The sequence below is a fragment of the Corvus kubaryi genome, unplaced genomic scaffold (genome assembly GCF_017639235.1).
Source record: "Corvus kubaryi isolate FWS band 111438036 unplaced genomic scaffold, C.kubaryi_AGA036_p1.0 37354, whole genome shotgun sequence".
Classification (NCBI taxonomy): Eukaryota; Metazoa; Chordata; class Aves; order Passeriformes; family Corvidae; genus Corvus; species Corvus kubaryi.
In genome coordinates this window covers 7,021,658-7,048,577 of record NW_024581116.1, presented here as the reverse complement: position 1 = coordinate 7,048,577, position 26,920 = coordinate 7,021,658, and the positions used below count along the sequence as shown (strand labels likewise).

General features: G+C 38.7%; 1 protein-coding gene and 1 long non-coding RNA gene across 2 annotated transcripts; one reads left to right on the top strand and one right to left on the bottom strand.

Moving 5' to 3' along the window:
* Positions 1 to 250: 250 nt before the first annotated feature.
* Positions 251 to 15,135, bottom strand: LOC121666894. Its single transcript, XR_006016829.1, has 4 exons — positions 14,980 to 15,135; positions 12,564 to 12,749; positions 11,818 to 11,948; positions 251 to 3,731 (listed from the first exon to the last, which is right to left on the bottom strand). It is a non-coding gene; the product is annotated as an uncharacterized LOC121666894 (long non-coding RNA).
* TDRD15 (tudor domain containing 15) lies at positions 15,069 to 26,920 on the top strand. Its single transcript, XM_042032903.1, has 3 exons — positions 15,069 to 15,315; positions 16,438 to 16,519; positions 18,166 to 26,920. Exons 2-3 carry the CDS (start codon positions 16,507 to 16,509, stop codon positions 24,051 to 24,053), a joined length of 5,901 nt encoding a protein of 1,966 aa, XP_041888837.1. The 5' UTR covers positions 15,069 to 15,315; positions 16,438 to 16,506; the 3' UTR covers positions 24,054 to 26,920.

Below are 26,920 nucleotides of genomic sequence, written 5' to 3'. Positions count from 1 at the left end.
TTCCCAGAAAAAAAAATTTTAAAAAAGTTCAGGTGAAAAACAAATACAATACAATTTGAATTACTTATCTGGCTTTAATTTTACAAAAAGTGTATCAGTGTGCATCTGGCATTACATTGGCATGTATTAAATTTTTTTTCTATCCAAAAGCTACTTTTTTTTGTTTATTTATATCTTATTTTCATGTCTGAGTAAAATTCAAACATTGCTATATAAAGCTGCTATTAATTAACAGTACTGAAAGACAAAGACTGTTTTCCTTTTTTAAAGTAATTTCTTTATTCAACAAATTAGAGCATACATTTACTGGAGAGCAGTGTTTCCTTCTGCTAATTTTACATGATTAACTTCAAGTAATTTATTTGTTTTTCTGTAACTAACTCCATGAGCTCAGTGCCATGCAGCAGACATATTTATTGAGCCGTGCAAAGGTTGCAGCCAAAAGAGATTTGCTATGTGCAAAGTCCAGGTATCTGGCATCTTAGCAATTAAAGGTAAGTGGTATTTCTTGCTGCTTCTTTATAATCTGAATGAGTTCAGGTAGAACAGCTTCTTTATAACTTCTCTGATAAGGACTGGGGTAAACAGGAGGTACAGGCAGTCACTGGTTTCAGGCTTGAGTTCGTTCACTCATGGACACCAGTTTTAACCTACATGCGCAATACTGATAAACGGCAGTAGAGTCAGCACTATTGATAAGGCTCGCACTCCCTGCACAAATATTTCACGGGCCTTGCAGCTGAGAAAAACCACAAAGCTATTTGTCAAAGTTATTTTCAGCTAAAAACCTACTATGCAGCACTTGCAGCATACCTGAGCCTACCCTGCCTGAGCACCTCCACATCCATGTAAGAGAGAGGAAGTACCAGGAGATAGTCCTGGGAGTGTTTTCAATAAAACTGGATCTGAACCATTATATCCAGGACAGTTCCATTGTCTACTATGAAACAGACATCACAACTACTTATCTCACCTCATTCTCCACTGGATGATAAAACAAAGAAGGGGGTGGGGGAGGAAATCCCAGTGGGAATGATAAACTCTAGCCAGAAAAGTGAGATAAACAAGTGAGCAAGTACACAGTCATCAACAGGTATCAGGTATATGTCAGCTGTTTAAATGCACTCCTGACTAAGTACAGAAAAGAACTCATGTTCCACTCCCAGATAATGGTCTTAGTGTCACCAGAAAACAGTACAAATTTAATAAATCTCATTATTATGGTGCCCATTTCTCAGTTGTCAGAGCTGCCACTGTGATGGCTGGTAATTAACTGCAAGACCACCATACTCTATACAAACTGGTGCTCAAGTCTTTCTACTTCCAAAGAACAGGTTCCCTTTAATTTCTTGTGACAGCTGGTGACAGTGGTGGCTCTGCCCAGTCCTGTTTTATGGCTCAGATACATGCTGATGTGTAAGACCATGACAGGCCTAACTGGATTTCAGTCTTGTTTCTTTCCCAGTGACAATTTCTTAGCATTACACACAGGTAGGTTCAGTGCATGTTCATTCCTTTCATCTCAGGTGGGAAGGAAATAAAAAGAGAGTAACAACACCTTGGCTACACTCTTCCAAAAGGTCAGGCAACTGGAAAAGGCCAAAAGAAAATTATCTCCTCTTCCAGAATCCATTCCTATGGCAGTCAGTTACTTATCATGACTACATAGATCTGGCAGTTAAGAGCATTTAATCCCTGAAGGATTTAGGATTTTAGTAGATACACTATAAATATGCTACACTGGATATTTTGGTAAAAAGCACCAACATGAATGACAATGCTGTTAGCAATATTGGAGTTACTGCTATTTAAGGTTAGAAGGTATTTTCAAGTCTGAACTGTATCCCTGTGTTCTGGCAGGAAATGTTTTAAAAATGGTTTCAGAGTACAGAGATATTTCTGCAGCATTATAGGGATTTAAAAGCATCCAATTGACACAGCTGAAGAATGTTTTCAAAAGCTGCATCTTTTGAATCTGGACCACCCAAAATACATGTCTTTCTTATGTTTGATATCAACTTAGATCAAACGTTATGTAAATTTGTGCCATTACCTTACATATCCTTTAAAATTTGAGGGATTCTGTGCTATTTATGCAGCTGAATCTTTAGTTTTCCTATTTTTTTACACAGAAAGTAAATTAGTTTAACAATTATGGCTATATTATGTATCTTTTGTCTTCATTTGTGGTAGTAACAATAATCCAAACTTTGTACAGGAAAGTTCATAAATTATGGGGGGTAAGCACTGAAAGGTTGATCCCCTTTACTAGTTTGATCATAGAACTGCACAGGAAATTAGGCTGGCAGAGAACTCAGGATGCCATCTGGTCTCAAAACACAGGTGAATTCAAAGTCAGATCAGGCTCCTTAGGGCCACATCCAGATGACTTTTGAATAATCTCTAAGGATGGAGATTTCACAATCTCTGGGAAACCTGGGCTTCCATATGATCACGCTCCCAATGAACTTTCTTTTCTGCATGCAAGTGGAATTTCCCTTGCTGCACTTTATCTCTCTCGGTCTTCCACTGTTCACCCCTTGGGAATGTGCAGCTCCACTTTCTCAAAGATGGATCCAAGGTAGTTGGAGGCAGCAACAAGACCACTCTAGAGTTTTCTTTTTCTAAGGCTGGACAAATGCAGCTGTCCCACGTCACATGTCACATACTCCACAGTCCCAACCCCGTTTCCAGACTCTCTTCAGTTTGTCAGTTCCTCTCTTCTCCTTCAGAGCCTCAGGACTGGACAGCGTATCTCAGATTTAGTTTGAAGAATGCTCCATAAAAAGGAATAATAACTTCCCTAGATCTGATGTTGTGATTAAATTCAGTTATTTTCATTAGTCTGACTCCTGGAATTAACATAGACGAAGAAATCTAGTATTTGTAGAATAAATTGTGTGAACAAAGAGTGCCCACATATATAAGGTCAGGGTCATGATATCGATGTGTAAATTTTATAGAGTAACATATATGTTTTTAGCTCCATAATACCCAATCGTAACAAAAGAGAAATATTGTAATTAATTGAAATTCTTTAGCAGACATGGACCAGCACTCTGTGTAAGCAAAGCAAAAAACTATCATCAAATTAAAGTAATGATAAAAGACAGTATCTATATGCCTGGACCAGAAAAGAAAAAGTTAAGTCAGTGGTTAAAAAGGCCCAGAAGGTAATGAATGCAATTAACAGCATTGAGTGGTAATAATGTACAATCATTAGCAGCACAGCAATCTTCAAGACAAATCCAGGATTTTAAATTTCTAGATATGCACAATTTCTAGTATGACTTAGCAAATGGTTACAGCGTGTTTACCACATTCAAGGGACAATCGCTCAAGTTTTAAGGTGCTGTTTTGCAGATTGAGCTATCTTCATTTGTTCTGCTTTACCATTGGATCAGTTATACTGCTTATCTTCAGTGATTTACTTCCTGCAGTTACCATGACTGTGACTTATTTCATTGACTCCAAGGAAAGCTTGATGTCAGAAGTCACACGGATTAGCACCATTACTCTTTAGTCTATTTTGTGTAGTCCTGTTGGTGAAGCTTGCCTGCAAAAGTTTGTGTTTTTTTCCCTTGAAAATTACCAATACATCTTTACCATTCATTTGTTTGCAAGGACCCTTTTCTCAAGCCACTGTTTTACCGGTTTTTAGAACACTCTTGAAATGTGGCCTCAGTCCATCTGGGCAAACACACTTAAGTGGCATACATCAGCACCATCTCCTATGAGGGAAGAATAAAATGATCAAATAAATTTGTACTTCACAAGCAGCTATGAATTTCTTATACAGTAAGACTTTCCTAGAGCAGGCATACTTAAGAGATGCCCATTATCAAGTCTTCCTCAATTCTGAAGTATCTGGAAACAAAGACATAGAAATTGGATCTGCTCATCCCAAAATTATTTTAGTTTGATAGAAAATGACAGGCACTGCTTTACATGGTGCTAAGTATCACTTGCTTTTAGTGCTATAGGATTTTTTTTCTATTTAGGGGGAAATAAAGGTTTCGAGACACAATTTCAAGTCAGTTCATGAAGGTGGAAGCCTTGTGAGATGAACTTAGAGAACCATTGGTATCACAGTGCTGACCTACTCCTTATTGAGCAATTAAGTGAGATTGAAAATAAATTTATCAGAACTAGGCTGTCTCCAGTGATTTCAATGACATCTATGTGAATGTTCTTATTTTAAGGCAAATAATTTGATAAATAAATGTTGAGTTTGATGCGGCACCGGTAAAGAGACCAAACATTAGTCTGCTTAACAAGAACTGAAAAAAGATATCATAAAGACAGGTGGGCATGTAAAGTGCAAAATAGGCAGGATTTATTTGCTTAAGGGCGAAATCTGGAAAGTCTGTGCAACCTCAAAACCCATTAAGATGTGAAGTTTTATGCGGTTTCAAAACCCATATGAGTGTATTACCTACATTATGGTTATTTCGGCCCAAAAATTTCTGTGTCTCACTTTAAGCATCAAAGCCAAGGACAAAGCCAGATCAGGACAGAGTTCTGAAAGAGTCTCAGAAGTTCATAGCTATTAATTACTATTCATTGAAAATTAAAGCTGGAACAAAAGTCCTATTACAGATATTTTTATTTTATTTAGCACAAAATATCTCCAGTCTTTTGAAGTTCCTGGAAAGTTTCTAGATTTTAAAGAAAAATTATTTTTATACTTGTGTTTGATTTTCAGATTTAATACATTAATTAATTTAATATATTACTTGCTCCCAAATTGCTCCAATTTATGTTTTGTTTTGTTTCTTTTTCTGGGGGGTGGGGAAGTCCCCAAAGTGCCAAGACTGTTGAGAAAAACATACATCTTCAGAAGAATATTTCTCACTGAAACAACCTGGTTCCAATTTTTTTTTTTCTTTTCTCACATTTTTTTTGAATACTGAAAGGAACTGGTACATAGCTTGACTTTCAGCTTAGCTATTTTTTGAGAATTCATAGCAGCTTTTCTCTGTGTCTGTTGACACTGCAACTGAAGGTGTGACTGTGGGGGAGAATGGTCTAAGGAAGCACAAAATACATTACTAGAAGATGATGTCAGAGTAGAGGAGGAACTGAAGCATGTGTGTAAGGTGTCCCATGCAGCAGCACAATCCATAGTGAAGACTGTGCAATCACGTCTTTCCTGCTTACCCATGGCAGCCAGCTCAAAGCTACTGTGCTTATAAACTTTCTTATATTCAATATATATTTATATTCTGATTTTTATTTTGCTGGATATGTGCTCCTAGCAGCATATAGTTATTCGATAATGCTGTATTTTGTCAATTACTTATTTTTCTGCCTTACTTAACTATTTTTTTATGGAAGATTCCTCCTGATAACACCTTTGGGGGTTTTGCACATTGTGCAGTTCTTTCAGTGGAGGAGGGCGGAGATGGACACACATGGAGAATGATAAGAATTAGGTAAAGCAAACACTGCAGGGCTCAGATCAACAGATAATGCTCAATTTCAGACCACACTGACCTGTTCAGCTGAAAGATCACCCTGACACAGGCCACATGAAAGAAAACGATTCACTTCCATGAACTGCTATGACCATTTGAATGAATGCAACCCTCAAGCTCCTCCTACCTTTTCCAGTTCCATTATCCCATGGAACAAAGAAAATGGCAAGGAGAATGAGTAATTCCTACTTTCAATAATCCTCCTTTTACATTAGGGAAGTAACAATGTAGTCTGTCCGATGAAATATGTAGAAAAATCACTATGTACCATTTCCAGTGGAAGTGAAGGCAGGTTTTTAGAGTTTCACAATAGCATTATTTATAATTATCAGGATTATTGTACTGATTAAGATATACATATAAGATTCTCATTTAATATATTTGTAATCCGTGTTCTTAAAGTATGCATAAGAGCACTGCACTACTCTAGGCATTCGCAGGGACAGAAAATGACACAGCAGGCGTCAACAATAATTTGAAGTAGCTAGACCTGAAAATCTCCACTTGTAATAAACACAGACCTGCTTTTCCTACACAGATTAAGTACTATTAATTTGTGTGGTAATTTACTAATACACTGATCAAGAGGACTATACAATGTAGTTTCTATTAACTGAAAGCTCTTAATAAAGCTGATGATACATTGCAATCAAACAAAGGAGAGGACAACTTCCTTCTCACAAACCTCACCTAAAATCCAGACAGAAAAGGTATATGAAAATTTTCTCTCTGATGGAGGTAGGTTTTGTAATGGTGTAATGGTAGGTTTTGTAATATAAAGTGTGAATTCCCTTTAATTATTAAATAATTGAAATGATAAATTTAATTTGACTTTGTTTGCTGTGTTTTAAACAAAACAGAATTTAATTGTTCCATACATGCAACTATCAAGCAGAGTAAAGATATTTTATTTCAAACCAAAAAACCATTTGTATCTGAACATTTCAAGAAAAACAGCAGAAGGAAAAAAAAAACATCAAACCAAACAAATTTCATATGAAGCCTGTCAAGTAAGAACTGAGTCATGTATAAGACAGCTGGTGAAAGCAACAGACTGGATTTGATAGATCAGGAGGTTCCTTTCCATGCCATGCCTTTAATTTCAGAAGCATACATTACCAGTACTTTATTTTCTTCATAGAGGAAGAATGAAAAAGCTGTATAGAGTATAGATACAGTTTTTAGATGAGGTTTCTTTTACTGAGTTCATATTTACCTCCACATGCTATAGATACAGTAGTAGCAATCTTAGCAGATCATCGTTTACTACTCAAGACCATACTGGGTATATTAAATACTGGTCTCAGCACAGGAAGTATTTCCAGCTGATAGATATGTTCAGCAGCATGTGGGAATTTTGTGCACACAGGGGTTGTACATGTGCATAACTTTACTGGGAACGGTACTCATTTTGAAGATGAGTGGCTGCCTCAGTACTTGGAATCTGTTCTTAACCTACAAGTGGTACACTTCATTAACAACACCCAGTAATTCCTTATGGCTTCTTAGTTTAGAACATTCCCTGTTACTGTATAAAGAAATATCTATATATATATATATATAAAAAGAAGTATTTTTATAAGAATTTATATGGAAATCCATGGGGTAATATTTGGAACCATATTTGTTCAGCCTTTTTTAGGCAATCCTTGCAGCATATCTATGTAGAACATAAAGGGGCTTGGTTTTGCACTGAGGCAGTTGAGCTGGTAACAGAAACTTGTGTACAAGGTCTGAATGTGTTTTACAAGGCTTAGAATGCAAAGAAAAGTAAAGTATTTGAAGCAGAAATCTCCACCTGCCCAGAAGCACTACTTTACATGACAGGGAAGGGAAAACTTAAGAGTAGACTGAATGCTGGGAAAAGAGCTTAGCACAAAGCCTGGATCAGGAGGTGCAACTTACATAATCTTTTGGATGTGGCCAAGCCCTGGGTCAAGAGGGAGTGAGTTTCCAAAGAAAAATCATGCTACTGAATACATTCTATCTTTCAACTGTGGCACGAACTTCTTTGGAGTGTTGATCCTACAAACAAATTCACAGCTGAAAATTTCAATGAATTGCTGACAGGCACATGGATGCCCTTCTGTAAGTCTTAACTGTGCAAGCAGATACCCAAAGTGAAAATTTTTTTGCTCTGGGGACTTGAGAATCAAAACCAATCTGCAGCACAAACAATGAAGAGCCAGATAGACACGGAAAATCTGTCTGCTTTTTACTATCCATGCAGTATTAGTAACACATGTAATACTTTTCTTGTTGTTTAAATATATGGAGTTAAATCCTTGCCCCAATGAATTCAGTGGGAGTTTTGCCATGGACTTCAATAAGGACAAAATTTTCTCCCAGGGCTGGTGTGATTTTCAGCTTGTCTTTTTCCCTTTAATACATGTGATGACAAAATCCTGTACTTCATTTCCAAGGATGGATCAGCACCCCACAGTAATTAAAATTTCTGTACTATATCATATTTATCCAGTATATTGTCTGAAAGACCATAGTGGAGAAACATTTTTTGCTTTATTCTGTATAAATAGCTAAAATTTACCAGAAAAAACAACCAACCAACCAACCAACCAACCAACCAGTTTTAAGGTATTTTAACTTAAAATCTACTTATAAACTAACCTCTAAATGGATGAAAATATGTATGCAGATATCTAAGTACACAGCACACTGCCTATCTGGAGGTAGGATTTGATTGTTCATTAAAAAGAGAACTAGTGCTAAAGTCCACACACACACATATATGAACATCTCATGTGCTAATATAAAAGAGCAGGCTGTGCTGGAAGTATGAAAAGCAAGTGTATGTTGTCATGACCATTGATGAGATCTGCTGGGAAAAGGGAACCTCAATCCATTCCATTCCTATCAGTCAATGCCAGTGCCAACAAGAGATGCCAAGAGGCTGGAGAGGGATCACAGGTCAGCAGAAGAGCAGCTGAAGAGCAGCACAAAGGAATTCCTGCCACTCCAGCCAGTAAATCTGCTTCACCAGGGGCTCAGTTTAAAGGCTTCTATGAAAATGCACATAGGACTGGGAATAAACAGGAGGAGTTAGAGATATACACACAACTGCAGGCCTGTGATCTCGTCGGCATCATGGAGACATGGTGGGATGGCTCCTGAGACTGGAGCGCTGGAATGGAAGGATACAGGCTCTTTACGAAGGACAGGCAGGGGATGTGAGGAGGGACTCTCACCCCCTATGCCAGTGACCAGTTGGAGTGCACAGAGCTCAGTCAGGAGCCTCAGATGAGGAGCCAGCCAAGAACTCGGGGGTCAGGATTAAAGGGAAGGCAGGGACAGGTGACATTGTAGTGGGGGTCTGCTACAGGCCACCTGACCAGGAAGAGTGAGGGAATAAGGTACTCTACAGAGGAGAAGCAGCTTCACATTCACAAACCTTGGTCCTCATGGAGGACTTCAGGCATTGAAATATTTATTGCAAGGACAACCAGCAGGGCTTAAGCAATCCAGAAGGTTCCTGAAATTCATTGATAATAACTTTCTTCTCCATGTCACAGAGGAGCCAACAAGGAGAGGTGCTGTGCTAGACCTCACTCTCACCAACAAGGAGAGACTGGTGAGGAATGTGAAGCTCAAGGGCCGCAGAGCTGCAGTGACCAAGAAATGGTGGAATTCAAGCCTCTTAGAGCAGTGAAGAGAGTGCTCACCAAACTCAGTACCCTGGATTTTAGGAGAGCAGACTTTGGCCTCTTCAGGGATCTGATCCACTCTCATCAGACCCCACCTGGAGTTCTGGTGCCTTCAACATAAGAAGGATGTGGAACTGTTGGAGTGAGACCAGATGAGGCCACAAAGATGATCACAGGGATGGAGAATCTCTGCTATGGAGACAGGCTGGGAGAATTGAGGTTATTCACTTTGGAGAAGAGAAAGCACTGGGGAAACCTTATTGTAGCCTTCCAGTACTTGAACATGGCCTATGAGAATGAGGAGGACAAACTTTTCAGCAGGGCTTGTTGTGACAGAACAAGGGTTAACAGCTTTAAACTGAAAGACAGAAAGTTTAGATTAGATATAAAGAAGAAACTAATTACTATGAGGGTGGTGAGGCACTGGAACAGGTTGCCCAGATAAGTTGTGGATGCCCTACCCCTGTAAACAATCAAGGTCATAATGGACAGCCCTCTGAGCAACCTGATCTAGCTGAAGATGTCCCTATTCATTGCAAGGGGGTTGGACTAGTTGACCTCTAAAGGTCCCTTCCAACCCAAACTCTGCTATGATTCTGTGATATTTAAGGTCGCTTCTAACACAAACCATTCCATGATACTATTGTTTGCACTATGATTTCAGATTTCACACTAACGGCCAATGAAAAAATCAGAAAAGAGTTTTAGAGAACTCATTGTGTTTGTAAACAGAGACAAGATGTAAAATATTTAACAAGTTGGATATAATGATTAACATTGCAGTCTAACATTGTAAGGCTTTTGACAAAAAGCAAATACTGGACTAGCTTAAACCATGGACATCAGCTTATAAAAGATTCTGACCCGTTACACTAGGAAATGGAGATGTTCAACACTCCTAAACAGAAAGGCCTTTTACAGATTATAGACCTGCACTATGAGATGGAAAAACTTTAGATACCAGAACCTTTTTCTTTTTTGATGTATGTTTTTATGTTTAAATGAAAACTGCATAGAGATTCCAGGTAAGACTACATTCCTTACACACTATGTGTCCAGTGCAAAGATGCATAGACAGTGTCCTGGGCAAAAAAATATTCTTTTCTTGAGAGGGTGGGAAGTTTGATTTTTACTTGAATGTCTAAAATTCACAAATGGATTTAATAAGATTTTAAGGGAGTATGAATTGAGACTCTCAAGTGCTGTCAGATCTGCATAATCAAAAATGTGTAGCTACACAGACACCCACAGTTCATTAAAGTCTGCAAGAGGCTGTGGCTTTTTCTTCATATATAGCTTGTAGGGTTGGGGCCAGAACTTATTTAACTGATATGAACCATAGAAAGGAATCATGTTAAAAGCCAGTAAGATTGTTCAGTTTGTCTCTTCAGAGACAACTAGATGATTTAACAGGCTTTGTTTCCATCTCTCAGCTCCTACTAAACAACCAAACTTTTGGATCTATAGATATTCAGAAATATAGTATTTGCTATACAAAATGGAACTATATGGATTTAAAAAACTGAAATTACTACAGTTCTACTCTGAAGATGGTAGTGCTTTTCCTGTATGGTCATTCTATTGCTCTATTAGCCCTACGCCTGCACTGCCAAGCTGAAGAAATGGGAATTTACCCAGGGAGTGCCTAACTCTAAGCTTTCCTCTGAGGTGCTTTTATATTAGTTTTAGTTTAGAACACGAAGTGAATCTCCCTACCATACCACCCCAAGACACCTGCTTTGGTCAGCACTGCTATTCTGCAGCACACAAATTCTTTGGAATGAAATGATCTCAAATGCTAGCAGACATCCAGGCCATGTGACTACACTAGAGCTAGTCTTAAATAATCCTCCCTCCCTTCAAACCTGTTGACTTCAATATTGGGTCACCAGCACCACTCATTTAACTTTGCAGATCTGCTCTGATTGTGCCACAGGAATTGTTGATGTAGAGGAGTCTCTCTTCCTGCACAGCAGGTACAGGTACCAGGGAAAACTGTAGTGGAGGGTTTTCTCAAGCACACCTCTGCACTGTGGGGCGAAATGATGCTTTAGGCTACAGAGTGATGTGAAATTACCCCACAGCCCCATCCATACAAATTGCACAGCAGAGAAACTCAATCTCATCACTAATATGGGTCTGTATCTCCACAGCTGGACTGGTGTGGTGTAATCTGTATGGCAAAACTCATCTATTTTGGGAGGCACCTACTAACAGAAATTCTACCTTTTGCTTTGTCCCACTATTTAACAACTCTCAGTTTGTTCTCTCATCTGTAAAATGGACAAATCTTCTGACACAAAGGGCAAACCTCTCTGCTCTGACACCTATTGTCACTGAAACATGCAATGTGTATTTTAAGAAGCAACAATAACTAGTGGAAGGTGTCCCTGCCCATGACAGGATGGTGATGATTAAGTTCCCTTCCAACCCAAACCATTCTATGATTCAGTTATCTGCTACTGAAAGTATTTTGTAAAAGCTGTTTCTACCCTCTGATTTCTTATATGTAAGCTGCTGAATTACTGACCAATTCCATATAAGTGATGATATTAACATAGTTTAAAAGATGTGATTTAACATGACCTGTGATTTAATAAACTATCTGAAATGAAATTTTGACTGTGTATTGAATAAACAGGTGCTGTGAATAGACTGAAAATATTTCAAGAGGTTACCTGGAAACACTGAAAGTAGCTTCAGACCGTGTGATAAATGTGATGACCCTTCTGGTGAAACTGTCCAGCACATGCACCCTCATACTTCATGGTAGAACACGCTGAATTGATCACTCCTGTGCTCCTTCCTTCTGTGGAACAAACACAAGTGTATTTCCAAGCATCCCGCTGAACTTGTGGCTGTTCCTGCCACCTCGTGGCAATCGCCCAGCTTAACAGAAACACAAACTAAGAACACATCAAGGATACACATTCAAACACAAAGTAGGAAAACGGGCACAAACTTTTGTTTTGAGATGACTGTTTTAAGTCCACTTCTTTTATCAAGTTTGTTGAATACTACAAAAAAACAGCGAAACTTTCAGACTTCGGGGAAAAAAAGTATTATATGGATCTTGTTATATGAATGTTTCAGAAGAGACCCTGATTTTCCCAGGAAAACATAATAGAATGATATGATTATTTTTAAATCCCCAATTACTAATTGTAAATGCCATTGTTTAAACAAGTAACCTGGGGTGATCTGGATAAAATGATTCACTTACTGTGAGATTTATCTTAGGCAGAGGTGCCTTCACTCTTCATTTTGAGAACCCCGAAATGTCCTGTATTTCCGCTGTCACCACTCACTCAGCCCTCCGTGTTACCTACATCTTCCCTTTCACAGCTATTTACTTAAAAGACAAACATAAATGCTATGACAAGGAATGCTGCAGTACCTTTTAGAAAAGCAAATAATGACATACCATAAAAAATGTTTCTGGTAATCAGAAATCACCGATGTATTTGTAGGTTTGCACAAGAATCAAGCTGAGAGGGATGGAACTAAGGCACGGAGTATTTCCTCTTGTCATACACTTCAGCACGTCATGAACTAACTCAATCCCACAGGAGACAGTTTCAAAGTACTTTGTTATGACAGACTGCCCTTCCTAAGAATGAAAAATAAGTTACCTATTTTAGAAACAGTTTTATGATATTAATATTCAGAAACAATCTTAGCAAAACTAAGGACAGATCCCAGAATAGCTGTTGGGCTTAAAAGCAGGATATGTGTTGCTTAATTCATCCTTCCCCATGTGGAATGAAAGCAGTTATGACCATTACATAATTCTTTGTGAAGGTCAGGTGCTGCAAATGGGATTCATTCCAGTCAGCGCAAAGAACCAGCTCCATGAATGTTCAGCTATTTAGTCACCCCAGAAGGAACCATTAAGGAGAAGACTAAGACTTAAACCCTTCTCTATTTCTACACTGGGGAGATACTCTCATCCTTTTGCAGTCTGTGCCTCTTGCCTTCCTACGAGATACATGGTTATCTGATTTTGGGTATTTCCCCCCCCACAAGGAATTCAATAAGACTCACTTTCGAACAAAACTCAAACAGAAGAGAAGATGCTGATAATTCCTCTCCTTCTTTTATATGGTATCCTAGAGATTGCAACCTTTCCCTGTCATTTTTCTACTGCTCAAATCAAAGCAAATACATATTTACCACCTGCCAAGAACAACTTAAGAACTCTGCAGCACCACTCTACTTGTGTTTAGACTGGGTGATGAATTTCTATATTATCCAAAACCCACCCTTTGGGTACTATTTTTCAGTATGCCGCTCAGTTTTTACAATAAAGGATAACTTTGCCTTATGCTCCCCCCCCTCAAAACTGGTTTTCCTAGTTGTTGGAAGTTAGCTAGACCTGGATTAGACATTATCTAAATTCATCAAGGTGCTCACTCACACAGCACCGTGTTCTACCTCCTGGCAGGCAGCTGGCAGCAGAGCTTCACTTATGATATTTTGAAGAAAACTTTTACTTTCTTTACAGTACACTTCATCCTCTCATAAGCACAGAGACTTTTTTAATTTTAGGTTTTCATTAAGTATTTTAAAGCATATAAAGAGTCACAGCAGAATTTTCCTGGTAAGACATTTCCGAGTGGACACAGACATATTCTGGAATAGGTCTTGTTCAGTAGTTTGATATAGACAAAGAACAACCTGAGGTTCACTTTGGGGTTTTGTATTAGTCAAGATTTGTTAAGAAAGTAAAGCCTCACATGATAAAATTATTTTTCAACTGTATTTTATTTTTGTCAATGAAATAGAAAAATGACTTACTAGAGTTTGTTAACCTTCCACACTGGATAAAAGAGAAAAAATATTTAATGAGTTCCTCACAATAGTGATGGAAGGAAACATTGGTAATAACAATACAAAATTTGTAAGGTTCAAGAAAGTGGAAAAGATGAAAACTCAGAGCTAGCTGTATTATTTTCATAGTACACAACACTGGGAAAACTGACACCAAGCAAAACTACATAGATAAACTCGACGTTTTATCCAGAAACATGAAATTGAAGTTCTATCAGTGATAGACCTGTATAGCCTTTATTCTGAGAAGCTCTTACAAATACTTGACCCTGATAAATATGATGGTTTACCTGCAAAATCAAATTAAGAACTCCTGTAAATTTCAGGGCTAATCCAAGTAGCTACAATACCACTTTAAACATACATTATACAATATCATACAATAAATACAATACTTTAATATGATAGCCGCATTTGAAGATTACTACATCTCTAAGTATTGCAAACCCAGCTTTTCTCTCTCTTAACTTTGCAAAGTGTAACTATGGTGCAGCAATCCTGACATTTTGGGGAAAACAAAGGGCAAAAATTGAAGATAAACCCTTAGAAATTATTATACACAGCTCAACATCTAGAGTGCAATCAGTTACAGACATACCATGTTACAGGAGTATACTTCATATCAAGTTTTCTTGATACTTCAGCTTATACTCTGTAAAAAAACCCCTAACAAAATAGAAAAGCAACACCGCCTTCAACCCCCTAGGAAAAAAAAAAAAAACAAACCAAAACCTGACGTACATACAAAAACAAGTGGGGCAGCACTTAGAACCCTGTTAGGATGAGGATGCTCTAGGCTTTTCTCAGCCTAGAGAATTTCTTTGTGCTAACGGGAAAGAATAAAAACTCTCGAGCCGTCTTTAGGCAGCTCCAGGAACTTCTGCGACCCACGGGCCCTTTTTTCCAAAGCTCACGTGACATCTTAAACATACGACACCTGCAACATGCAAACGCGAAGGGGGGGCGGGGAACAAACAAGCAAGCACGCGAACAAACAAATAAATTACAACCTAGAAAGAAAGCAAACTAGACCGCAGGGCCCCGCGGGAAGGCGGGACCGGGACTCGAACCAGCGCTCTCACAGCTTCAGCCCGGACCCTCCTAAGCCCCACGCAAGGGGCGCGAGTCTCGGCCGGTGCCGCTGCGCACGCGCGTTCCCGGGCAGCACGTTCCGGCCGCGCTTCGCGCCGCCATTTTGGGGGTGCGGCGCGGTCGGTGCCGCTCGGTGGTGCCGCCCGCGGCGCTGAGGCTGCTGCGGCAGCTGCTGGAGGGCGCTGGGCTCTGCTCGTGGATCCCCCTTGGCGGCCACAGCCTCTGCCGGGCTGCCCGTGGCCGGCTCATCTCAGGTGGGTGCGCCGTCAGACAGCTCCGGTCAGAGCGGCTGCTTTGGAGCACAGGCAGCTCAACCTGTGTCTTGTGTCTTGCATTTGGTTGCATTTAAAAGTCCTTTTGTTATGTCATGAGTTGTCTGTAAGTTAGTGGTGCATGATAGAAGTGTGCATTTTGATGGCTGAAGAGTTGCAAGCAAATACAAGTGTGTGAGCACTCCTGTTTAGAAGGTAGGTGGTAGGTGCCTGTGTGATGTTCCTCTGACCGGTGTGTTTTTTTGAGCTTCAGTGAAGAAAGAATAGCCAGACCATGCTTTTAGGGAGGTGGATTTAGTTTTGTAATTTGTTTTTCGTAATCTTAAGAGTGTAGTTCAGCAGGAGGAGGATTTAGAGAATCACAGAATGGTTTATGTCAGAAGGGACCTTAAAGTTCATCCAGTTCCAACCCCCCTGCCACAGGCAGGGACACCTTCCCCTGGACCCGGTTGCTCAGAGCCCCATCCAGCCTGGCCTTGAACACTTCCAGAGATAGGGCACCCAGAGCTTCCCTGCGCAACCTATTCCAGTGCTTCACCACCCTTACAGTACAATATTTCTTTGTAATATCTAATCCAAACCTACTCCCTTTCAGTTTAAAGACATTCCTCCATTTACTGTCGCTCTGTACCGTTGTAAAAGGTCCCTTTCCAGCCCCTTTAGATATTGGAAGGTGCTGTAAGATCTCTATGGAACCATCCCTTTTTCAGGCTGAAGAACCCAGATCCTGTAGCCTGTCTCCATAGGAGAGGTTCTCCAGCCCTCTTGTCATTTTTGTGGCCTCTTCTGGATGGACTCCAGCAGGTCCATGTCCTTCCTGTACTGGGACCCCAGAGCTGGATGCAGCACTGCAGGTGGGGTTTCAGTAGGGCAGGGCAGAAGGGCAGAATCCCCTCCCTGGACCTGCTGCCCACACTGCTTTTGATGCAGCCCAGGTTGTGTTTGGCTTTCTGGGCTGCAGGCACACGGTGCTGGCTCACGTTGAGCTTCTTGTCAACAAACACCCCAAGGACATACCAGCACGGCTGCTCTTGGTAAGAGAAGTAGTACAAGAATTTAGTTTATGTCTATTTTTCTAATGATTTTTCTATTCTCTTTCCTTGTAGAGATACAGAGTTGTTAATTACCAGGCTGTGTTTCCTTTAGAAGGTGTGTTACGAATGAATAAGCTGTATGAGGTGGAAAGGTGAGTAAACAGCAAAAGGCCATTCTGTAAACTGTAGAAATGTGGCTGTATCAGTGTGATGCTGTTACTGAGGCTGTGATAACCGGCAAGCAAATGTTAATGCACAAATTGTTTTAATATGTTATGTGTTAGTGCAAATAGGGCATAGTGAAGGGGGGGGAAAAAAGGGAGCAGAACTTCAGTCAGGCCCCTTCAAAAGTTTAAGTCTCTGTAGTGATGAAATGTTTCTTCCAGGCAGACAGAACCAATTCCTTAAGGCTGTTTTCTTTCATTAAAAGTACCCAGATTTTCACTTTCTCTTACAGGGGAAAATGGAAAAAAGGGGCCTTGCTGAAGCAGGAATTTGTTAGTTCTGGGTTTGGAACTGCTTTTACTGGGAGGGTTTTTTTTCTGGTGGCTGGTGGTTTTGGTGGTTTTTTGTTTGTTTGGTTTGGTTTGGTTTTGTTTTGTTATTGGGGTTTTTTTTGGTTGGTTTTAGGAGATATGCGTCCTTCATCCTTCTGCCCTACAGCTTTACAGTAGGGGTGCTCATTTATGTATTTGAGTTGTTTGGGTTTTTTTATTTTTCTATTTTTTTTGTGATCTAGAATGATAGAGATCAATATTTTTTCTGAAGACAGGTTGTGTGTTCACTAGCTACTTCACATATGCTTGTGATGAAAACTATCATGACAGTTTCACTGCAGATTTTTTGCAGGCTAAGGAGGATTTTGCCCTGATAACTTGTAGTCGAAACTGAAAGTTTAAGTTCCAGCTTTACAAAAAAATGAATAAATCAAGTTTATCTTTGTCCAGACTATCCTTGAGTGTTTATCCACTGTCTTTGCATTTGATGTTGTCTTCCTCAAATTACGTTGTTAGAACAGCAGTTTATTTAATGGAATTGCTTTATTAAATTATGGTCATGCACATCCTTTTTAAACAACGTGAAGTCACAGATTCACTGAATCACTGACATATGAATTGAACTGGACGCTAAGCTTGAAGACTGGATTATAGATCAGAAAAGTACCTGAATGTTTTGAAGATACTTAAACTGTAGAATTGGAGCGTTGAGACAGTACAAAACACAGCTGGCACAGTTGCTGTTTGATGAGCAGTGCAGAAATGTTGCACATATATGATAGGTTCAGTATGTCCTTGCAATTATGAGAACCTTAAATACGCTATTGGTACAACTGGTAGTGTACAGACGGCCAGAGTAAACAGTAAAGCACGGAGCTATAAATTGTCAGTGATTTGAAGAAGTGATTTAGACAGAAAAAGCAGGGTGAGTAGGGGATGAGTCCTTGGTCTTTTACATATTAAAAGCAAAAAGAAACAGACTGGAATAGCTCGGTGTTACTGTGGGAGCAACATTTTGGTTAAAAATTAATCTCAAATGATAAAACTAGTCTGTAACCATGTGAGTGAATCCAGAGGTACTTTTTTTCATGTTATCTGAGCATGTCTTTACTAAGAGAAATGTGTGGAGTGTATCCTAGTTGCCTAAAACATGACATTCTTAGATGTTTAGTATACATTTATACCAGAATTTTAATAATGTGCTGTTAAACCATTTTGAAAACAAATGTCATGTAATGAATTAATTGCAAAAAAAAAAATACAGAAAATTATCAAGATGATCATACTCCTTTTCTTTGCAGACAGGATGGAATCTCTGACTCCTCCACCAGACTCAATAGATAAGAAATTGAAGATAACTCATGTAGAATGCCATCCTGAGTCCTTGGTTATAGTGTTCCAGGCTCAATACAATGCAGGATGTGAGCTTGATTATTACATACTACAAAATGAAATACAGCGTGTGTTCAAAGTAAAAGATGATGTCTGTGTTGGTGGATCTTGCTTGGTGGAAGACACAGATGGAGAATGGCATAGAGGAAGAGTTCTGAGAAAGAAAGGGAATATCTGTGAGGCTTTTCTTATAGACACTGGACATGTGTTGGCTGTTGAGGAAACACATCTTGCTGCTGCTTGTGATGAATTGTTTCAGCTGCCTCCGAAGGTGGTTTTGGGTGTTTTTGCAAGCATACTTCCTCTTGGAGAAAGATGGGGTCCAAAAGCCATTAACTATTTTTCATCTCTGGTGGGATTACAGATCACAGGTCATGTGAAGGCTGTTACACCATATCAGCTGTTTATTCTAGAAGTGCCTAAGATTATTACTGATGTTCTTGAACTGCAGCTAGGTAAATTTATTGATGGAGATTCATTTTGTCTTGTTGTAGAAACTTTAGGAGCATTGCCACAAGGAATGCTTGGTAAGGGAATGCCGCAACTGTTGAAGCAGAAGTATCCATTCAGGGAGTTGCTTACCTTAAATAATTCTGAGAAACCATCAGATTTTTGGCATGGTCCAGATCATCTCTTCCCATGTCTACCTGTTGGCAGTGAGGAAGATGTAAAAATAACTGGTGCAGTAAGCCCAAATAAATTTTATTGTCAGATACAGAAATGGCAGAAAGAGTTGGAAAATTTGACAGGAGCTATGCATTTGTACTATGAAGCTCTCGTTGGAGAAAATACTACATCTTGTGATAGTTTAGGGCTACTCTGTGCTGCCAAGAGGCGAAATGGACAGTGGCATAGAGGAGTGATAAAACAACTTCTCTCTGACCATATGGAGGTCTGGTTTATGGATTTTGGCATTATTGAAGCTGTGCCACCTAGTTGTATTCGGAAACTTAAAGCTGAGTTTTTGACATTACCAATGATTTCATTTCTGTGTACGCTGTCTTGTTTTGGTAGTCAGGATGAAACAGTAATACAATTTCAGCTCAAGGAACTTACACAGGCTTTAATGGGACAAACTTCTGTGTGTGTCCATGTTGATTTATACAATAACACTGAACACTTGTATTACATAACTCTGCAAAAACAAAATCTTGGAATTAATGCTGAGTATCCAGAAAACCGGAATGAGAAAGCTGCACTGTGTGTCTCGCTTTTAGAAACAAAAACCAGAAGTGTTGCACCAAACGACAAACTAAGTCCTGAGAGAAACAATTCACCTAAGAATTACTCTGGAAACAAAGATACAAAAACCTGCTTACCTGAATGGGATGTTTCTTTCTTCAGCCACTGCAAGAGTGACGAGATGCAAATGAACTCTTTTTATGGAGCTTTTGTAGTTTATGTCATAAGTCCATCTGACTTTTGGATTCAAACATGTAGATACCATAATGAGTTTCAGGCTTTGATGAAAAACATTGCTTGCACATACAGTCAATGTAGAGATGATGAGATGGTCCTTAAAAAGCCAGAACCTGGGTTGCTGTGCTGTGCCCGGTATAGCAGGGATGGGTGTTATTACCGGGCTGTTGTCACAAAAGTGTTTCGTGTTAGCATTGTGGTTTATTTTTTGGATTTTGGAAATACAGATACAATACCTTGTCACAATGTGAAAACACTGCTTCCTGAGTTTTCTGATTTACCAGCTTTGGCTATGTGTTGTTCCCTTGCTCACACATTTCCTGTTGATGGTGTGTGGGTTAGAAAAGAAACTGATTTCTTCAAAAATGTGGTGTTGAACAAACCACTGCTGCTTCATGTCATTGGAAAGGAAAACAACAAGTACATTGTTAATGTGCAGTGTCATACTGATTTCCTGCAAGGAAATGTTGCCGCATGTATGGTTCAAGCTGGTTATGCTGAGTATCAGCTAAAGCCCCCAAATTCTGTTCTGAGGGCAGCAAAAAAGCGGCACAACAGGAATCACCTCAAATGTAAAAAAGAAAAAATCAATGCAGAGAACACCAGTAATATTTGCAAAAATAAGGTAACTGGAAATGGAGACATACTTCAGAAGGAAAAATCATTAAGTGTGCTGCCAGTGCCTAGAGAATCTGTTGTGCCATCTTGTTTTGGAGAAGGTGCTGTCTCTAAAATGCATAAATCAGTATGTGAGGAAAAATTAGTTTATAAAGAGCTTGTGTTTAAACCAGGAGCTGTATATGAAGTGGTATGTTCTTGCATTTTTTCCCCATCAGATTTTTCATGTCAGCTGCAAAGCAACCTGCCAGAGCTAGATAACTTAATGGGACAAATTCAGACTTACTATAAAGATCATACCAGTCCCTACAAAACTGGACAGGTTGCCTGTGTTGTTAAGTGTCCCAAGGATGGGAAGTGGTACAGAGCAGCTGTTGTGCAGCAGGTATCCACAAATGAAGTTGATGTGGTTTTTGTAGACTATGGTTATCGGGAAAGAGTTTCACTTAAAGATCTTCAGGGTGTTCTTCCAGATTTCCTAACTCTAGAAAGTCAAGCATTTCGATGTGGACTTAAAAATGTAGTCTTACAGACTAACTCAATTAACTGGTCTGAAGAAGTGCATAGACAATTTGAAGACTTCATTTCTTCTTGTAGAGGACCACTGACTTGCACCATTTATGCTCTTGTTCTTGTGAGCCCCAACTGTTTATGCAATGTAGTTGACTTACAGACTCCACTTACTAGTGTAGAGGAATTCCTCAGAGAACGTGGTCTCACCCAATCTGATTATGTTGGACTGAGAAACCTTTCATCATTGGGTTCTCTGTACAGTTTTTGCTATTCATCTTTTAATATAAAAATTGGAAGCGAGGAGGAGGTTTATATAACTCACATAAATAGTCCTTCAAAATTCTATTGTCATCTTAATCGAAACACTGAAACTCTTGGGGCATTGATGAAGAAGGTTAGTGACCTTAGTAAAATGTCAAATAATGCAAATTATCATACTGGCAATACACGACTGTGTATAGCCAGATATGTGGAAGATGGTCTCTTTTACAGAGCTTTGGCTTTTCCTGTGGAATCGACATCCTTTCTCTGGGTTGACTATGTGGATTTTGGAAATAAGAGTATGGTGGAGAGAGACCACTTGATGCCTATTCCAGATTCTGCCACTGACCTACTATTCACACCCATGCAAGCTATTCAATTCTGTCTATCAGATCTTAGGGGGACAGAATTTCCAGCAAGAATTACTACATGGTTTGTGAAAACATTCCGTGGTAAATTGCTGAAGGCTGTAATCTTATCCAGAGAATCAGATGGAAAGATTGTTGTGGAGTTGTATGATGGACAGCTCAAAGTAAGTCAGAAAATTAAAGAAAAGGTATTGGAAGAGTTGGCACAGGAAAGCCGTATGGAGCAATTTAGAAGTAATGAAGGAGAGATACATCACATGAAAGATGACAAAGAAATTAATAAAGTAAGTGTTAAAGATCCTGAAATACTTAAATTGAAAACTGAAGTGAAATGCCAAGTCTATGATGAATATTACCGGGCAGATACTGGTGAGAATTTTGGAGATGAAGAGCAAACTGCTTGTAGCTCACCAAAGTTGTGTAGTGGATTCTCAAAACAGCAAACTTTACAGGACAGCAAAGAGCAAGGTTTTAGAAATACTTTCAGTGCCGTTCTGGAGAACGGAGAGGAACCTTGGAGTGAACAACCTGCTTCTCACTCACTCTCTTACTGTGCTTTAAATTCAAAGGAAATAACTGTAAATGCTCTCTCTGAATCTCATAATGAAAGACTAAATTGTACAGGTCAGCAGAAAAGGAGTAATAAAAATATACCTACATTAATCAGTCTTCCTCAACGTGATATCCAGGTGAATACCGAAGTAGCAGGTTATATTTCTCATATGAATAGTCCATCAAGTTTCTATGTTCACTTTGCAGAGGATGAAAACTTAATAATAAAACTAGCAGATGATTTAAACGAAAGCTTGGAGAATAGAGGTCGTGAAAACCGCTTAGATGAGCTCATGGTAGGGGATCTCATTGTAGCAGAGCACGATGCTGATTGTTTTTACTATAGAGCAGTTATTAAAACTCTGAAACCAGGAAACTCCTATGAGGTAGAATTTATTGACTATGGTAATGCTGCAGTTGTAAGTTCATCAAAAATCTGCAGGATTCCAGAAAAGTTCTTAACTCTGCCAAGGTTTAGTGTTCACTGTTTCCTTAGCAGTGTAAGAAGTGTTCCTGGTGAAAGCTGGACTAAGGAAAGTGCTGCTTATTTTGCAAGAACAGTAAGCGACAAGGCAGTAGCTTGCAAGTTCTTACAGCAACATGGAGAAAAATGGGAAATAGATGTAATTTGTGATGGAGAGTCTTTGTCTAACAGCCTTTTGCAGGAAATAGACAGCACAAGGTGGAAAAGCAGATCGGTATTTGCTTTGGAAAATAAACCTAAACAAAATGGTAGTCCTCAAGAGTCTAAGAATAGTTTAGGTGGTCAAAATAAAACTAAGGCTACTAGGATGAAAAATATTTCTGTAAAATCCTTAAGTCTCCTTCATCGAGTTTTAAATTCTGGACAAGTAGAAGCAGCAGAAGTGGTTAATATTTTGAAGAGTGGAGAATTTTATGTGCAGTTACTTAAAAATGTGCAAATACTACATGAGTTAAATGTAATGCTTGACAAAGAAGCACAAAGAAGTGGTTTACTTAAAGTGGATGACATTGAACAAGGACTGGAATGCATTACACAATCTGAAAGGAACTTAAAGTGGTATCGATCAAAAGTGATAAAGAAGTTTGTCAGGGAAAAGTTAATGCTAGTTTTTTTCATGGATTATGGCACATATGAGATGGTGTCCTTAAATAATGCAAAGATGCTCAGTGATGAGATTAAAAGTATTCCTAAACAAGCTGTTTTTTGTAGGTGGATTTGTTTTAAAAACCTGAAGAAAATTCACTTAGGCCGCGTAGCAAGTGCACTCCTGGATTGTGAAATAAGGATCTTGTTTTTGAGATACTTGAAATCCTTTGATGTCTGGGAGGTAAATATTTTAATAGGAGAAGTTACACTTCAGGAGTATTTGAACCAACTATTAAGTCGTTGTTGGACAATTGTTGGACCAGAAAAATGTGGTAATACACACTGTAAGGAGTTTGATACATCATTCAAGATAAATTCAGTCATGTGGATGCTGCTGCGTAGTGGCAGAACATATCCTGGGTGTGCAGCTGCAGTTACTGATCCTTCAAACTTCAGCATCCAGTTTGAAGTCTTCTTTGATTGCATGCGAAACTTGTCATCGATGCTCTCTGACCTTCCTGACAACTTGCCAGCTCTGTCAGAAGAACATGTGACGCTTGGTGCTAGCTGCTTGATTGAGTTTGGGCAGGAAGCACAGTGGTACAGGGCAGAAATTAGTGAAGTAACAAGTCAGTCTGTTGCTCTTACATTTATTGATTATGGCTTTCTGAGAAGCATCCCTTACTCTGATATCCATAAACTTAAAGTTGTTCCAGAAAGTCTGTTATACTTGCCACGCTTGGCACACTCTTGCTCTTTGCATGATACAGTTCCTGGCAAGGGGGAACACTGGAGTGAGGAAGCTATACTTCTGTTTCAGAAGCTTCTTCATAAACCGGGTCTCATATTTCATTTTATCCACTATAGCTCTGAAATGAAGTTAGAGGTGGATATTCTGTGTGAGGATAGCAATCTATCTGATGCCTTAATTGCTGCAGGCCATGCAGTCTGCTCTCACAGTAGGTGCTGTCCCATTCCGGTTGACAGACTCTAATCAGAAAAAAGAATTGCAAGTGAAGTGGCCAGATTCTAGTTACTATGCTTTTGTTTGTGAACCAGAACATAATTATGATGAAAATTCTGATTTTGCTGACAGAAGTCAGGCAAAAAAGAGAAACAAAAAAGCCGTTTGAAGCACACTATTAGCTATAAAAAAGTTTCAAAGAGGAAAGTCTGGTAAAGTGGCTGCTGGAATATCATTAACAAAGGATCTGAGTTTACACAACACTAAAAGAAAAGAAAACCTACAAAAGATGGACAATACTGTGAAGATGTTGGGATTTTTTAAGCATTATGATGACAAGAAAAGTAAAAGTTGTCATAATACAGAGTAAAACTGCTACTGCTACTCTTGTCATAATACAGAGTAAATCTGCTACTGGCTGAGACTTGTGATTTAGATGTTCTACAGTCTGGAAAGACAGTGTGTGAAGTTACTGTCAAAAGAATTAGTTGAATAATCAGTAGGCTGCAGTTAGAAAAGCACTACTTCAAATCAAAATGAACCAAACAACCTTTTTGTTGGAATGCTTTCAAAGTTTATATATATATATATAAAACTTCTTGTGCAGTAACATCTGGATTACAGTGTTGATGTATCCATGTTTTGGGTGTTCAGAAAACAAAGATGCCAGCCATATTCTTTTCTTTGTTTCTGATTCCAGAGTTTCCATGGGAGAGCAGTTTTTCTTGTTAGGAGAATGTTTACTACTATTAAGCCAAAAATCTGGATCCCCCTTTATGAGAGAGACGTGCATTAAGTTGTTTTCAATTAGCCGTTGATGTACAGATGCCATTGTCCCTTCTGAAGTTCTCTTGGTATCTCAGTTGCTTCATTTTGGGGTTTTTCACTCTGCCAGGTGTGTGTGGTCCACTGATCTCTCTCCTGCGTCTTCCTCCCCATCTATCAGAATGAAGAGAGGGAGTTATCTCCAGGTGTTCTGTCAATATACTGTCAAGTCAAAATACTGTGTCTTAAAGGGAAACATACAGAACCTTTTCTTTATTTCTTCTTTGTGGGAGGAGGAGATTTCAGAATTGAGAAGTGATGGTAATACTGTGTATCTTAGAAGGGTGGTTTTTTTCAGTATCTAGTCTGAAATGGTATGAATTCATCAGCTGTTCTTCTGATTTACTAATTTATTTATTTTATTTTTTCCCCTCACCTCCTTCCTGAGTTGTTTGGACAAAGATAAAGTATGAAGAGTCCTGAAGTGTGAGGGGTTTTCTTTGTATATTCTGTGATTGTTTGAATTTCTGAGAAAATGAATACAACACTAATGATAGACAGCAAATCTAATGCATCTGTAGAAGAAAAGAAGACCTAAAAACACACATCCCTTCCCCTTCCCCCCCCCCCCAATATATTTAATTCGTATGAAAAAACCCGAAAGCTTTATCTGGAAAACAGATTTTTAAATTTTTTTTCAGTAAGAGAGACATGTCTGAGAAAGTCAAATAAATAAGGGGTGAGACAATGCCAGCTGATCTTTACAAGGCTCACTCTGCTGGTGAATTGTTCTTGAAGCTTATAATATTTTCAGTCTACAAGTGAAAAATGCCCATTACTAACAAATCAGAAAATGTGTAAGATAGAATTTCTCAAATAAATACTATTTAAAATATCAGTAGTGTTATGTTAATATATTGATTAAAAAAAGGGGGCTCGTAGCCATTTTTGATTAATTATTTTCTTTATATTGCACTGTTTCTTTATATTTCAAAATGTCATGTTTTTCCTGCTTAAAATTGTAAGCTTACCTGGCACATTCTTTGTCAATAATTAGACATACTGCTGGCTGTTGGTATAAAACACAAAGGTTGTATTGTGCAACATACTCAGTTGAGCGATGACTTTACACTTGCTGTGCTGGTTCATTGTAGTGCCATGTAGAGACACTGACACTTCAGTGTTAATTAACAGTGATTCTGACTTCTGGCTGTCTTTCAGTTGGAAAAGTAGGATCTTGGGCATCTCTTGTTTTTAAAAATCATTTGGATACCCTAAATGCAGACATGTTGTGTACAGTAATACTTGCATGTTTTAAGTTAGATGTGTTTTTTGCTAACGTGTATTGTGCTTTAACTTGTATGTAGTTGTAGAATATTGCTTCTCTAATGTTACAAAATGGAGCCTAGAAATGATGTATGAATAAGAAAAAAAACAGCTGTGTGTACTATTTTTATGTCCTGCAAATTGCAAATGCTAGATTTATTTGCGAAAACGTGTGTTTTGTTTTCAACTCATAATGAGACTAACTCATGATAGTAATTCCTTTTCTGAAGGTCTGATACTCAAACTGCTTCAAGTAAAGATTAGATAATTGAGAGTATTTCAGGATTATACTGCTTCTGTAAATATAAAGAATGTCTTGTTGCCACTGTTGATGAAGATTCTCAGAAGTGCATTACAAGGATGTGTTATGATTGTTAGATTAAGTTCCTGGGAGGTCTGGCTGTGTATTTTATGCCCAGTTCTCTTTCTCTGGTGTGTACCGCTGCTGTTGCCAACCTCAGCTGTAACAGCATTTTTCTTGGAAGAAGGAGAAGCTATGCTCAGAATCTAGTTGAAAGAAGTTGTCAATTATTTAGTGTGTAGAAGTTTAGGTGTATTTTCCTATTTGTTTTAGAACAAGCATGATGCTGAACAAATGCAGTACTTTGTGTAGTAGTAAATTTTTTTGCTAAAATTTAATTTGAAAGTAATTTTGTAATTTTTTTTGTATTTTTGTATTGATTACTGTAGTTATTTTTATTTTTAGTCCATGAAAGTGATGGAGAACCAGTTTCGTTTGTTTGGTATTCAGAATGTTAATATGTATACTGCCTTTTTGTCATGAATAAAATAAATACTAAAAATAA